Raw genomic sequence first — 15,890 nt, 5'->3', positions numbered from 1 at the left:
TTGATGGTGGTTTTGTAGTCACTGCAGATCCTAACCGAGCTGTCCGCTTTAAGGACAGGAACAATGGGACTTGCCCAGTCACTGAATTCAACGGGTGAAATTATGCCCTCTCTGAGCAGTCTGTCCAGTTCACTCTATTTTCTCACGCATAACGTACGGCACCGCTCTGGCTTTGTGGTGCACTGGTCTGGCGTCCGGGATGATGCGTATAACTACTTTTGTGCCCTTGAACGTTCCGACACCGGGTTGAAACAGTGACCCGAATTTTTGTAGTACCTGTGAGCATGAGCTTCACTCTACACCACAGGTGAAATGGTGTGCACATCCCCCCATTTCCAGTTCATCTTAGCGAACCAGCTCCTTCCCAAAATGCAGGGCTATTTCCCGGAACAATCCAGAGTGGCAGCCGGTTCTGTGACCCATTGTGTGTTACCACCACATTTGCACTGCCTAGCACTGGAATGATCTCTTGGGTGTACGTCCGTAGCTGCGTATTAATTCGTTCCAGTTTGGGCCTGCTAGCTCTGTGCGGCCATAGTTTCTCAAATTGTTGTGCACTCATGAGGGACTGGCTAGCCCCCGTGTCCAGCTCCATGTGAACTGGGATGCCATTCAATAAAACGTTCATCATCATTTTGATGTTTTGATGTATGAGCTGTGGACGTCAGCCACATGAACCCGCTGAACTTCAGCATCCATGGCTTTACCCCAGGCATTGTCCTGCACTGCAAGCCCCTCGCCTGATTCCTCTGTTTCATAGATTAGCCTCACTACTGGCTGTTTGCAAACCCTAGCCCAATGTCCTCTGCATTACAATTCCTGCAGACGAACTGCTGAAATTTGCAGCTTTTCGCATAATGTCTGCCCCCACATCTCCAGCATTGGCTGAGATCGTTGTTCACAAAAGGACTGTTAGCAGGCATTCCTCTCTGATTGTTCCCTTGGTTGTTTCTAAACACTCTGATGTTGGGTGTTAATGGTCCCCTTGTTGGTGTGAATTGCCGCTCCCCTCTCCATTGTCCCTGTCGGGGGCCCACCTTAGAGTCGGTTTCAGCTTGGGCAGTTACAAAATGCCTTTGTCTGACTGCTGCAGTTTCAAAATGCCTTTGCCTGACTGCGAGATCTTGAGCTGCGTTTATCACGTTAATTCCTTGGTCCATCGCCACGTTGGACACAGGACTACTCGCGTAAATTAGCTTGGTCTCTTCTTCCCCGGCTATGAAAGTTTGAGCTATCAATGCTGCCCCTTCTAGAGTTAAGTCCTTGGTCTCTATGAGCTTCCTGAAGATCCCGGCATGGCTAATGCCCTCAATGAAAATATCCCTTAACATCGCCCCCCTGCAGGCGTCTGAGAACTTAGAGGCTGGCCAAGCGCTGCAAGTCTGCCACGAAGTCCGAGATGTTTTGCCCTTCCCGACATCGGTGTGTGTAGAACTGGTGCCGGGCCATGTGTATGCTGCTCGCCGGTTTTAAGTGTTCGCTGATCAGCTGGCTGAGCTCTTCAAAAGACTTGTCGGCCGGTTTGTGGGGTGTGAGCAGGTCCTTCATCAGCGTGACAAAGGTCTGCTGGAGTCTCTCCACAAAATCGTCCCAGTCTTCACCCACACAGTAACGTTCCTCTGAACTACCGGTGGCCATCCTCTGGGTTCAGTGATTCCCGTTTCCCGTTGCCAGGTGTTGAGTCCTTAACTCTTAAACATAATCACACGAGACACGTACTGCAGACGCAGTCACTCTGTGACCTTCACCTTTATTACCTGGACCAAGGAGTGCTGGCCCTGCGAGGGAGCTCCCCTTATATACCTGAATCTCCAGGTAAAGAGTGTCTCCCACAAGTACACCCCCTGTGGTCAAGGTGTGCATTTCTAGTAAGTATGTACAGTATGTAGTGGTTACATGAGGGTTACAATTGTATAAGGGTTACAGTAGTATGCTGGTTACATATATGACAGAGAGTGCGGACTTTGAGGACCCTGCATCGCCAAGCTGCATAATGCAGTCGACACCCATGACATCTAGTGCTCCTGCGGCTATTCCCTCCGCCACTTTGGAGGTACCGGGCTCAAGCACATTGCCGCAGGGCACCTGAGGTGTCTGCAGGATGGCACTGACCCAGCAGAGGTGGGTACGACGCACCAGGTATGCTCATCGAGCGGCAGATCTGAGCGGGGACATGGTACAATACTCTTGAACCCACAACCTTCTGATCCAGAAGTGATGGTGTTACCACTGACCCAAGATAGAAAAATATTCATTTCATGCTTCTGACCTGGAGCCAGAAATTGACAAGCAGGTACATTTAACTACTAAATGCCCTCAGAAATTTAAAAGCAGCTGCAACTGCCTTGATTTGTCTAATTACATTGCTTTCCCATAAGACATACTTGAAAAAAAGGCTTAAGGGGACATGCCAGGTTAAACATAGCTCCATCCTAGCAGCTCTACATCATGGGATCAATTTTCCTGACCTGGTCAAGACCCATTCTATGGGTACAAAGGACAGAAAAAAGAATAGGCCGGGATTTCCTGTTTTTACTAAGGCGGGGTACAGAGTAGGTCCTGCATCTGTAGTTGCAGTAATTGTGGGCCAAATAAAGTGACACTAATGAGACGAAAGAAGGCAGTCCTAGTTTCCCATGTCTGTCTCTCACAGTTACAGGTTGAGAGGAGATTTGATAGAGATGTTCAAAATCATGAGGGGTCTAGACAGTATAGATAGAGAGAAACTGTTCCCATTAGCATAAGCGTCGAGAACCAGAGGACATACATTTAAGGTGATTGACAGAAGATCCAAAGGCGAAATGAGGAAAACTTTTTTATGCAGCAATTGATAAGGATCTAGAATGCACTGCCTGAAAGGATGGTGGAGGCAGATTCAATCATGGCTTTCAAAAGGGAATTGGATAAGTACCTGAAGAAAATCAAATTGCATGGCTACGGGGAAAGGGCGGGGGTGTGGGACTAGCTGAAGTGCTCTTGCAGAGAGCTGGCACGTGCTTGATGGGCCAAATGGCCTCCTTCTGTGCTGTAACCAAGATTCTATGATTCTCTATTCTACAGTGGCAGTGTTCCCAGATGCAGTAGTTGCCTATGAGGCTGGTGTTGGACATGCCAGAAAATTCCTCAGGCCAAAGGATATGAAAGGGCTTTGCAGCCAACCAAAAAGAACCCTAGAATGTAAACTGAGCAATTTTTACCCATTTATGAAGCACATCTTTACATTTTGAGAGCCATGTGGCTGCTGCTCTCCAGCAGTCCTACAGCTGAAGAATAATTACCTCCCCATTTGCTGGCACCAGGTTCTACCAGGGGTCAGACCGTACTGGAGATGTCCCCAAACCATGGTAATGTCCCAGGACAGGAAGCATGTATGGTTGTAGCAAATCTCTGCTGTAGCAGGACGGGGCAGGAAAATTGTCCTCCACAACCAGGCTCCAGACTACAGACTGCCCATTAGTAATGCACTGAGATAGCCACCAGTTTAAATTGATGAGGTTTATTTACAATTATATCATAAGTGGGGCCAGTGGAACGTATTGCAGTTGCAGAACATCTGGGTAATAGTGATAATATAATTAGGTTGAAAGTAGTTATGGAAAGAAATGAAGAAAGGTTAAGGAAATCTTGTGGAGTCGGAGAGCATAACTAAGGTATTGAACTAATTCTTTGCATCCGACTCCACAAAAGAAGAGGATGAAGTTAATGCTGCAGTAGAGGAGGAGGGAGTGGAGATATATTGGCTAGAATAAAAATAGACAGAAAGGAGAAGCTAAATACTTTGGCATCACTCAAAGTTAACACGTCACCCAGTTCAGATGGGATGTATATTTGGTTGCTAAGGGGAGACCTAATAGAGGTATTCAAAATTATGAGGGGTTTTGATAGAGTAAGTAGGGAGAGACTGTTTCCTCCAGGTCAATAACTGGAGGTGATAGATTTAAAATAATTGGCAAATGAACTGGATGGGAAATGAGGAGAAATGTTTTCACACATGGGGTTGTTAAGATCTGATTCGCCCTATCTGAAAGTGTGGTGGAATTAGATTCCATAGGAACTTTCATCGGGTAATTGGACGTGTATTTGAAGAGGACGCATTTGCAGGGTTATGGGGCAAGAACTGGGGTGTGGGATTAAATTGGACCTTTCTTTCAAAGAGCTGGCACAGGCATGATGGGCCAAATGGCCTCCTTCTGTGCTGTAAGCTTCAATGATTCTATAAATATTGAGTCATTCAATTTTATAAAGACAAATATCTTTAGTAATCATTTTAATTTTCATTTAACTCCTTGTAAAAAAAAGTTGAAGTTTTGTAACAATTTTTATTAGTAATTATTAATAATTTTATTAGAATATTATCTATTGATACAGAAATGCATTATGAGCTATAATTTTGCAAAGGAAAACAATTATGAATCAGTTCTTTACAAATAGTTTAATATATTTAAGATAACACCATTCAATAGCAGTAAATGAACTACATTTAAAGTATCTATCATGAATGTGGCTAATGGTGTTACAGGTTATGCTTTTTGTTAAAACAAGAGTGTTATGCATTCATGCCAAATGCACCATCAAGGACACAGAGTTTTCTGGCCACTTTCTTTCCTTTTGCTCAGTATATTTTCTATTTTGTCAGTTCTGATTTAGTGCTTTACTTTGAGACAAACAATAAAAGTGTGGATGGCTAAAATATAACAGGAAGTGAGTGTGACACAGGAAGTACATGGCATCTGTAAAACTTGCTATTTTATAGATTATAATTAGGAGTATAAAATATATTAATATTAAATAAATTATAACAGAATAAACATTGATAATTTAATACATCGTACTGAGAAATAATATGTTTCCTCTGCATTACCAAAACGCTCCACTTTGACAGTAGGTGTGCTAATATCTTTGCACAGTTTAAATTGAAATAGCTCACCCAAACAGAACTACAGATAACTACATTTAGTCACAGTGGAATAGTCCATTAGGTCATTTTCCAAATGTACGGCATCAACAGAAGCCTCACCCATCGTGATGTTGTTTTTTCCCAATCAATCAGTGGCAACAGAGATAAAGCAGACACTTAAATGGATGCTGGAGGCTCTACAAGCTGCTGCTCGCTGCAATTTTCTGCCTGTCAATAGATTTTTATCCATTTCAATTAACTAAGGGGTGAAGTAGCACAGCCAAAAAATGAGGGTTATAATCATGACTTTTAAAGTGCATTGCATGCGTACAACCGTTTAGGTGGTGCCCAAAATTCTTGCTGCAACGTAAACACAGCAGACAAGAAACATGGAATCAGTTGTGTGTGAAGTAGATATGGAAAAAATAAAGATGTTATAAATATCAAGTGTTCACACTGTTAAATAAACTAATATATAAATGCAACTGATTCACACTGATTTTAATCAGTTAAACTGGTAGACAGAAGCCTACAACAAGCCTGAACCAAATGACAAGCAAATGTGAATTCCTGAGCCAGTACAGCGTCCCTGACACAGTGGACTTTAGACTCTTGACATTCAGACATTGAGCTTCTCCTCAGTAAACTTCATCTGTCTTCTTGGAACTGTAGAACAATGAAAAATGAATTAAAATGATACAGTGACAAACTTAGATGTAGAAAAATGAAAATTTAGGGAAAAGTATCGTGTTGTACTAAATACTAAATACTATATAGTGTTTCTGCCAATGAAGCACTTTTGAAGTGTAGTCAATTTTGTAATGTAGGCAACATGGTAGACAATTTGCACATAACGAGGTCCCACAAACAGAAGTGTGATGATGATCAGATAATCTGTTTTTCAAGTGTTGGTTGAGGGATAATTATTGGCCGGGGCACCAGGTAGAACTCTTTGAATAGTGTCTTGGGATCTTTAATATCCATTTGAGAGGGCAGACAGGGCCTCAGTTTGATGGCTCATCTAAAAGTCGACACCTTCGATAGTATGGCTCTCCCTCGGTACTATACTGTACCACAGTTTCAACCTAGATATTGTGCTCAAGCTCTTGGAGTAGGACCTGAACCCATAGCCTTCAGATTCTGAGGTGAGCATGCTACCACGGAGCCACAGCTGACATATGGGCCGGAATATTCCACTAAGAAAAACGGGGGGGGGGGGGGGGGGTTTGGAGCATGGCGGCTGTTAAATTATATAAAATGGGATTCCCGATGTGATCTTGCCTCCAACCCGCCTACTTCCGGTTTTTAACGCAGGCGGGACAGTGATGCGGGGGGTGGGCGACCAATCCATCCCAGGGGGTGATATGTCAATTAAAATCTTATAATGAGGCTGCTAGCCTCTTTTTTCACCTCCATTTTGTATTTAACTGCCTGGGGATGGGTTTCACACAATTCGTGAAACCCGGCAGTTAGACCAAGGCATGGGTTAGTTCTGGATCCTGTAACCCGGCATCATGCCTACCCTCCTGGATTCAGGGTCCAGCACTAACCCCCCCCCCACCCCGTGATCCCACCAATCACCTTCCGAGGTCCCTACTACCCATTATGAGGCCTTCCCCCCAATCCCACTGATGATGCTGAGGCCAGCCACAATCCTCCAGTGGCTGGCCCTGATCCTCTCTTCCCCCATCCCGCCGATGCTCCGGCTGACACCTCCCCCCCCCCCCCTCCAAAATCCGTTGAACCCCAGATCCTCTGGCAACCCCCAATCCCCAGCCGACTCCAATCCCCGAACCCTGGCCGACAACAATCCCCGATCCCCAGCCAATCCCCTCCCACCTGCCGATCCTCCAACACAACCCCCGCGATCCCCGATCATCCCCCCTACCCGGTGATCCCCATCGTCTCACCCCTCCCGATCCTCGTCCCCGCTACCCACGATCCTCGACCAAGCCCCCTGCGATCTCCCCCTGCGATTGCTCCCCTGGACTGACCACCTTACTCCATCTCTGTATCTGCAGGCCTACCCAGCCAGCCTCTCACACTGGCTGGCTCCAGGCAGGAAATGAGGCCTCACATGCAAATCAGGCTGTGCCTTTAAAGTCGCCAAGGGCTGCAGGAAACCTGGCCTCCCGTGTTTCCCGCCCGCCTCAGAGCCGGGGTAGACTGATTTATCCCACACTTAACTGAAGAGTATTTAATGCAATAACTGCATGTAAAAGTGGCAATTGTATGAGTTTGTGTTTCCATTGCATCACCTTGCCTGCTGGAAAGACCTATCGGCAATTCAGTTCCCCATGATCTTCCGTCCATGACGCGCTGAGGCTACAAACTCATAAAATTACTGTAAAATGGAATGCTTTCCTTCTCCCTGACACAGAACAATAACTTACCTTCTGATCAACTGGTCAATTATTCTCTGCACCCACCAGGCTTCCGAGTTCAGACAGACTTGGTTACCACTTTTAAGGGTGGCACTGAAATAAATGCAAAATACCAAATTGTCATCTGTACTCACTATTAATCTATAATGGAACAATATGTAAACGTGATTTCTCCAATAAAAAGCAGATTTATTCATGCACTGCAGTATAAACACTTACATGATCTCCACAGTCCCACAATGGGCACCACTTGGAACAATTTCAATATTCTCCATGAACTTCGGATGGATGAACCGAGCGGCTGTTTTGATACACTGACAGCGCAGGTTCACTCCCAGGCTACTGAGAGATGCAACTGTAATTTTAAAACATACAGGGATTCATCATTCCACACAGTTTTCAGATCATTTTTTCTCTTTTACATATTCTTCCTTTGAGATCCTGCTTTTCCAATAACTTCTAACTACAAGTTAGGTTCCCTATAATCAACCCTCCAGAACCAGCCAGTCAACCAATCTCCGTAGAAGGGATATTATTGTTTGAAAGCTCGCTGTCCTGTTCCAATCATCTGTGACACACTAAATTCAAGCACATTTACTGAACGAAAAGAAAAGTATTTTATATTTCCTGGTGTCACAGGTGCTCGAGCTTACTCCTAATTATACATCTCATCGCTTTATTTTAGCTGGAGACTGCCCTCTCCTGATTTCTACTTAACACAACAGCTTTCAAGAGATTGGATAAAGTAGATTCAATGAGGAAAAGTTTCAACTTGACGACATTGACTTTGATCGATGATAATCGGACAGGTTCTATAACAGGTGGGCAATTCAGTCCATCAATGATGACAGAAATCTGCCTCAATATATCATTATGAAATAATGACTCATTTATTCTTCAACAACATTCACTGTCCAATATGATTTTGTGAATGAGCTAGCCAGTGATAAAACAGACCCATTGTAATATCGATCAACATTTTCACCATCTTATCATTCCAGCTGTGACTCAGTGGGTACTACACTCACCTCTGAGTCAGAAGGTTGTGGGTTCAAATCCCACTCCAGGGACTTGAGCATATAAATCTAGGCTGACAGTGCTGAGGGAGTGCTACACTGACAGAGGTGCTGTCTTTCGGATGAAATGTTAAACCGAGGCCCCGTCTGCTCTTTCAGTGTGAACGTAAAAATCCCATGGCACTATTTCGAAGAAGAGCAGGGAAGTCATCCTCGGTGTCCTGGCTAGTATTTATCCCTCAATAAATATAACAAAACAATTTATCTGGTTATTATCACATTGCTGTTTATGGGAGTTTGCTGTGCACAAATTGGCTGCCGGGTTTCCCACATTAAAAAAGTGACTACACTTCAAAAGTACTTCATTGGCTGCAAAACACTTTGAGACGTCCGGTGGTCGAGAAAGGCGCTATATAAATCCAAGTGCTTCTTTCGTTCTTTGCCTAATTTTGACAAATTCCCAAAATTAAACTAATTTCTTAACTCAGACATTCCTGCCACTGTACCAGTATGGGCACCACTTTAAGCAAATTGGAATCAGACACGACGACGTATAAAACAGGTTCACACATGCTCGATTCACTTAGCTTCTTATTGTAAAACAGATCCTATAAACCATTGCAAAAGCAAAATACTGCAAATGCTGGGACTATGAAATAAAAACAAAAATGCTAGAAATATTCAATGGCTCAGGCTGCATCTGTGGAGAGAAACAGAGTTAATGTTTCAGGTCAATGACTTTCATCAGAACTGGAAGAAGTTAGAGATGTACCATCATCATTATCATAGGCAGTCCCTCGAAATCGAGGAAGACTTGCTTCTACACTAAAAATGAGTCCTTAGGTGGCTGAACAGTCCAATACGAGAGCCACAGTCCCTGTCATAGGTGGGACAGTTAGTTGTTGAGTAAAAGGGTGGGTGGGACAGGTTTGCCACACGCTCTTTCCGCTGCCTGCGCTTGATTTCTGCACGCTCTCGGCGATTAGACTCAAGGTGTACAGCGCCCTCCCGGATGCACTTCCTCCAGTTAGGGTGGTCTTTGACCAGGGACTCCCAGTGGGGATGTTGCACTTTTTCAGGCAGGCTTTAAGAAGTATTTAAGCAAGTACGGAGGCAGGGAAAGGGGGGAGGGGTGGAAAGAACAAAAGGGAAGGTCTGTGATGGGGTGGAAGGAAGACAGGAGTGATTAAATGACAAAAGGGATATTGGTGCAAGTTGAAAGTGGATGGTAATGGGACAAGTAAAGCAACAAAAGATGGGTCAGCAACAACAGAACCATTACTAGCACCTGTATCCAAAAAAATGTGGTTATGATCTGAAACTGTTGAACTCGGTATTGAGTCTGGAAGGTTGTAAAGTACCGAATCAAGACATGAGGGCCTAGCAATTCGCTAACATGAGAAAACGGGCGGTACCACCTCATGGCAAGCTTAACTCTTGCTCATAAAAAGAGAGCAGGCAGCACTATTATTTTTGTGTTGCCTGCTAATTTAAATGATTGGAGCACAGAACCTACCATGCAATGTGCTGTTTCAGGCTATACACTCAACAGGAGGCCCAATGCACTAGGCCCGTAGCGCCCTGGAGCTAGGGAGCATTGTCTTAAAGCTAGGCTGTCATTTTAGAAAGCAGTCTTGAGACTTTAATGAGGAACTGCCTTCTAAAATTAAAACATTTCAATCATTTAAAAATAGGCAGTCTCTAGCCCTTAGAGGTCAACTGCCTTCTGGAAAAAAAAACATTAAAAATCATTTCAAACATTCTACACATAAAAAATGGTGAAGGAGTTTCAGCACCAACACAAGTGGCTCAACAAACCAGGGAAAGGCACCCAGGGTTTCGCACACAACAGATTTGTGCAGGGGGTCAACACTGGAAGAGAGATCCTCCAGAAAGAAGGATGCGGGATCAGATTGCTGAGGCCATTGTTCACAGAAGCTGGCTCCAATGCCCAAAGAAGTTTCATGACCTCAGAGCAGTGGTCAAGGTCAGTGAATGCATCTTCAAAAGCCATCTCCTACCAACTGCACGACTAGCCTCAAACACTGCTCAATGTATGACACCACCATCACTCATCTACCAACAATCTGCACCAAACACAAGGCACATCTCACATTCCTAGCTTCACCTCACCCACTTGGAGGAGATGGTGCTGGCCATTCTCAGCAGGAGCATGGCTGAGCTGTTGGCCAGTAGTGGGGCTGAAAGAATACAAAATGTTGATATCCTCATACGTTATCCTCCTTCCCTCATCCCACTAGCCCCTCATCCCACAATCTCTTCTGATGTACAAACTGCGCATGGTGTAAGAATGCAGCTCTTGCTTTCAGGCCCTGCCCTCGCCACAACCCTACCATTGTGCCTTCCTGATTTCACATACCTAAGAAATGCAGCCTGCCCAACCAGTGCTTGACCAAGAAGTGGGAGAAGAGTGTGAAGAAGAAGAAGAAAAAACAGCGTCATTCGATTTCACATTCCCAGCCACCAGTTCCTCGAGGTCGTCCTGCAAGGCCATATGTTGTGTTCCACCAGCAAGGCTGCAGCCACTAGGGTAGCACTGTTTGACATCATTAGGACAGGTAAAGGCACACACAAGACAGTCACTAAGGAAATGCATAAGGGTGCTGAGATGTTTTTTGAGGTTATAGTGGATGGATTGATGTATAAAGTTGGATTGGAAAGTTTGCTTTGTGGTGTCTTTTATTTCAGCATCGTGGCCAGGAGGACACGGTGATGGTCAGTATCAGAGGGAAGGTAAGGTGTGGGACAAATGTTAAAAGGGGAATTGGGGTTGCGGTCACTGGTACTGCAGGCGGATGATTCGATCCAGGATATCCTGACCAGAAAGGGGATGTCTGGGTTGCATCCTTCCTTCTGCTTCCACCTCTCCTGCTTTTTCCTCTTCTTCTTCCTCTTCTGTGTCTTCCTCTTCTACTCTTTCTCTTCCCTCTGTGAGCAACTTGTTCCCTTTACTGCCTCTGTTTCATCTCTTATCTTCTCTCTGGACTGTGAACAAGTCATCATCTCAGAGGCAAAATACTGCGCAAGCTGGAAAACTGAAATAAAAACAGAAAATGCTGGAAATGCTCAGCAGGTCAGGCAGCATGTCAACCTGAAACATTAACTCTGCTTTTGTATCCACAGACCACCTGAGTATTTGCAGCACTTTCTGTCTTCTCAGAAGCCTTTTTTTACCATCCAAAGCCTTGCAAGTATCCAGCAGAACCCCTTGCATGTTTTAACAACTTTTTTAATCAATTGCACCAAGCTACTACTTCAATAAAATATAAAAAATTCCAAAAGCTGAAATCGAAACTTACCTGAAATATGTGCCTGTGTGTCTTTAATAAACGCTGACAGCATATCTGCAGGTCTGCTACACGCATGTTCTTCACTGCGTGCTTAGGGGAGGGCGTTATGTTGTGCGGCAACATCCAAAATTGCAGTCGTGCATCAAATCAGGAGTTGCACTCCAATTGGTGTCACGTTCTGCACTTTTGTACTTGCGAGGCATGCGCTGCCGTAGCGTTATCAAACCATCCAAAATGGCGGCCACCACATTCTGCGTCGAAAGTAGGCGGAAGCAAGGCAGATGCCATTTTGGAAGAAATACAGCATTAATAGTAAGCAGTAAGGTAGGGAATTTCCCGGTCATAGTCTATCATGAACACATATCGCAGGTTGTGAGTTTCTGAAGTACCATTTCGGCTCAGTTGGCTCTTGCATTTAATCAGAAGGTGGTGGGTTCAAACCCCACTGCAGACTTAAGCACACAATCTAGGCTTAACACTTCAGCATGGTATTTTATGGCATTGTCAGAGATGATGGGGGAAAAATTTAATAGCCTCTGAAAACAGGTACGTGTAGCGCGACACTCTATTAGTCCGCGCCCGTTGAATCCGATGCAGGCAGCACGTAAACTTTAAACTGCCTGGTAATTGACCTGATAGTAGCATGCAGCCCAGCAGTGAATGCACTGCTGAGTGGCTGCATGCCTCAACAGGGGATCCAAGTTTATGCGAGGCTACCACCACGTAAAGCTAGTCTGCACTACTTAAAGTCAGCCTGCACCTTTTAAAGAGAAGGTGCATTGCGGAGGAAGCAGTTGCTGGCCTGATGCACCAGGGGCTATGCACAGGGAGACAATCGTGCCTGCCTGACCTAAACCCCATGGAGGAGACGGTGCTGGAGTTTATTGGAGCAGCCATCGCTGCGCGCATAGCCAGCAACAGGCCTGAAACAGTCGAAGATAATGGTATACTGATACCTAATTCTTCTGCTCACTTCCCACTTCCCCCTCATTCCACCATCTCTTCTGATTTACAAGTTGCACCTCCTGCTTTCCCCTCCTCCCCTCACCACAACCATACCCATGTGCATTTTTACTTTTAGATAACCAAGAATTGTAACCTGGTCAGGCAGTGGTGGAGGAGCAAAAACTGGAAGAGCAAGAAGGCAATGATGCTGAAGACACAGCATGGTCACTCGATTTCACACTCGCAGCCATCATCTCAGTCACTGACACTCTGCGTACTTTAGAGCATAGGTAGACACGGGATCTGCACGTGGTGAGACACTGGGCATGAGTGGCCTGCAGCCAAAGCAGAGGACAGGATTAGCACAGGTGCCAGCTCACCAGAGGTCAAGGTCGCACACGAGCTCTGCAGCGGAGGACTCAGATGAGGACTTCAATAGGGCGGTCAACGGAAAAAGGCTGATGGGCATGCACAATGAAATGCTTGATGCTTTGGCAGGCCTGCCAGAAAGCCTGTTTACAATCTCAAGGAGCATAGAGGAGTCCATCACCAACCTTGTACAGGGCTTTGCGGAGAGCATGCAGCCCATCCTTTCCAGCCTAGAAGTGATGGCATACTTTATTACCGCATTTGTGGACCCAACCATGATGCAGTGTCTGATGGCCAATATTTCAGCTTCCATTGCAGCAGAAACAGCATCCACCCAACTTCTGGGTTCTGCAGTAGAAACTCAGATATCTGCAATGCAAGCTCCCGGGCAGAAAGGGACTGTGTTGGTTGCCTCCTCCCTTCCTCAGAAAGTTGTGGGGTCAAGTCCCGCTCCAGAGACTTGAGCACAAACATCTCGGCTCACACTCCAGTGCAGTACTGAGGGAGTGCTGCACTGTCGGAGGTGATGCCTTTTGAATGAGATGTTAAACTGTGGCCCCGTCTACTCTTGGGTAAATCATCCCATGGCACTATTTCAATGAGCAGGGGAGTTATCCCTGGTGTCCTGGCCAATATTTATCCCTCAATCAACATCACTAAAACAGATTGTCTGATCATTAACACATTGCTGTTTGTGGGAGCTTGCTGAGCGCAAATTGGCTGCTGCGTTTCCTGCATTACAAAAGTGACTACACTTCAAAAAGTACTTAAATGGCTGTAAAGCGCTATGATCATGAAAGCCACTATAGTAATCTAAGTCTTTCTTTCTTTCCTCCTCCTCTTCCCCTCCTCCTCTTCCCTCTTCGAGCAGCGTGTCCTCTGCGTCGCCTCTGCTCATTCTCCCTATAACGCTGCCGGCCAAGGGAGATAGAAACTACTGCACCCCTGTCTGGGAGCAACTGGCCTGAGCAGAAGCCTTGAAGTAACCTGCCACACCATTCCCTGGAGACTTCAGCAACTTCAACTAAGACACCAAACACTTCTCACCATGAGCCAGTCGAAATCAATCAGCAACTAAGCTGAAAGTAGTTGATGATTGCTTTAAATAGCACTGGTGGGGGAATCTTTCCTGCTGCTGAACGGGTGTTCAGCTGTGCATCTTTAAAAAAGGGTGTTGGCTGGAACATTGAGGTTGGAAATGGCAGCGCTGGCGTCAAATCAGCGTTATACGCTGGCTGACATCACAATCTGCCTACTCTGCATATTTCAGGCACATGCTCCCAGCGTCTGTGCTAACGACCTCACCAAAACGGCGTCCAGCGCAGCCCGCACCAGAAGTGCGCACGTGTGGCATGGACACCATTTTGTACACAAATTGCCACACATAGTACCGAAAAACCGGGGGCTATGGAGCCGAATTTAGCAGCCAACGTCTTTCGGATGATTCATTAAACTGAAGCAAATATCTGCCTCGTCAGATGCATGTAAAAGATCCCATGGTACCTCCTTCAACCAACACCACCAAAACAGATGGGATGGTCAATAATCTTACTGTTGTTTGTGAGAACTTGCTAGGCGCAAATTGGCTGCTACGTTTGCCCACTAAACAACGGTGCAAATCGCCTTGGGACATTCTGAGGAAATGGAAAGAGCTAAATAAATTTAAATCTTTGCTTCTGGTATATTAACACATATACATTTATATTGCGTTACATGTATCACTATGCACATAAGGGCCAATTTTACAAATGTGACCTACTAACTGGGAGCCTTGCTGCTAGTCACGCTTATCAGGAAATCGTGGCTGTGCTGTGCTGTTGTTGCGTCCGTCCATTTTTAGCAGACAGCTAATCACGGCCAGCACAAGTGTCATTTCCTGTTACGTATCGTTGGCAGATGAGGTTCTCCATTTATAGCATATTTTTCTAAAAGATTAGCTCTATTTTATTGACATATATGCACGGACATGCCTATAAACATTGTAAATAATACTGTCCAGTGTCAGTAACTGTTCTGCTGCTTAGATCAGGATAAGTAAACTTACATGCATATGCATATTGTGAATGCTGTTCTAGATTCTGTATAAATACTGAACTGCTATAGAAATATATCATTCCTTACCTTGTGTTGAAGCCACATACAGTACAAAGAGAGTGAGACCGGTGAGAGTAACTTTGCTGCTCATTGTGCTTTACTTGTATACTGTGCTTTATCTTTTTGCTGTTGCTGTGTTGCTCTTGTCTGCATTTACCTGCTCACTGATCAGATGCTGTATTTATTATCTGAGTAGCTTTAGTCATCATAAATATTACACAATTGTGTACTTACCAGCGAGTAAAAATACGTTGTCTATGATTTTCACAATGAATAAAACATATTTAAACCAAATCATCTTTGAAATGAAAAAACAATGGAGGACTTTTTAAACAATTTAACCTCCGACCCTACAACTGGCGGGATAGGGTCAGTCGGGGAGTTAAATTGTTAAAAATGGGAAACCCAATCCCAACCGTCATGAACGCGCCTACTTCCAGTTTGACCGCGATGAGTCTGGAACAATCGGAGTAACCCGCTCTAGAGAGGCGGATCTGCGATTATAATATTTAAATGAGGATCCTTTCATGAGATTTTGGCAACAATTTGAAATTAGAGCCTCCTGCATGGACTTCCTGAGGTTTGCGAAACTGTGCATTAAAACGGAGGCGAGATTGACCGGTACTTCATGGGGATGGGTAAAGGGCAAAGCTCCGATATTAATAAAGGATCAGTGCTCACAGGTGGTTTCTCAGTTCCCTATGGGAAACAGTTTGATGAGAGTGCTTGTTGTGAGAGTTATTTGTACAGTTTGGAGATGTTCGCAGAGAACATCAGGATGGGTGGTGCCATTACTGCTTTAGATTGGACTACAGATGAAGAAGACAATCAGCAGCATCAGCAGCAAAGGCCTTCTGTGAAGGGAGCTGCAGGT

At 45.0% G+C, this 15,890-nt stretch overlaps 1 protein-coding gene across 1 annotated transcript; it reads right to left on the bottom strand.

Moving 5' to 3' along the window:
* Positions 1 to 5,374: 5,374 nt before the first annotated feature.
* LOC139234322 (interleukin-8-like) lies at positions 5,375 to 15,153 on the bottom strand. The gene is made up of 4 exons (XM_070865251.1): positions 15,044 to 15,153; positions 7,501 to 7,636; positions 7,291 to 7,374; positions 5,375 to 5,563 (listed from the first exon to the last, which is right to left on the bottom strand). Exons 1-4 carry the CDS (start codon positions 15,105 to 15,107, stop codon positions 5,536 to 5,538), a joined length of 312 nt encoding a protein of 103 aa, XP_070721352.1. The 5' UTR covers positions 15,108 to 15,153; the 3' UTR covers positions 5,375 to 5,535.
* Positions 15,154 to 15,890: the final 737 nt, after the last annotated feature.

The sequence above is a fragment of the Pristiophorus japonicus genome, chromosome 2 (genome assembly GCF_044704955.1).
Source record: "Pristiophorus japonicus isolate sPriJap1 chromosome 2, sPriJap1.hap1, whole genome shotgun sequence".
Lineage (NCBI taxonomy): Eukaryota > Metazoa > Chordata > Chondrichthyes > Pristiophoridae > Pristiophorus > Pristiophorus japonicus.
This window is presented reverse-complemented; position numbering and strand designations above follow the sequence as displayed.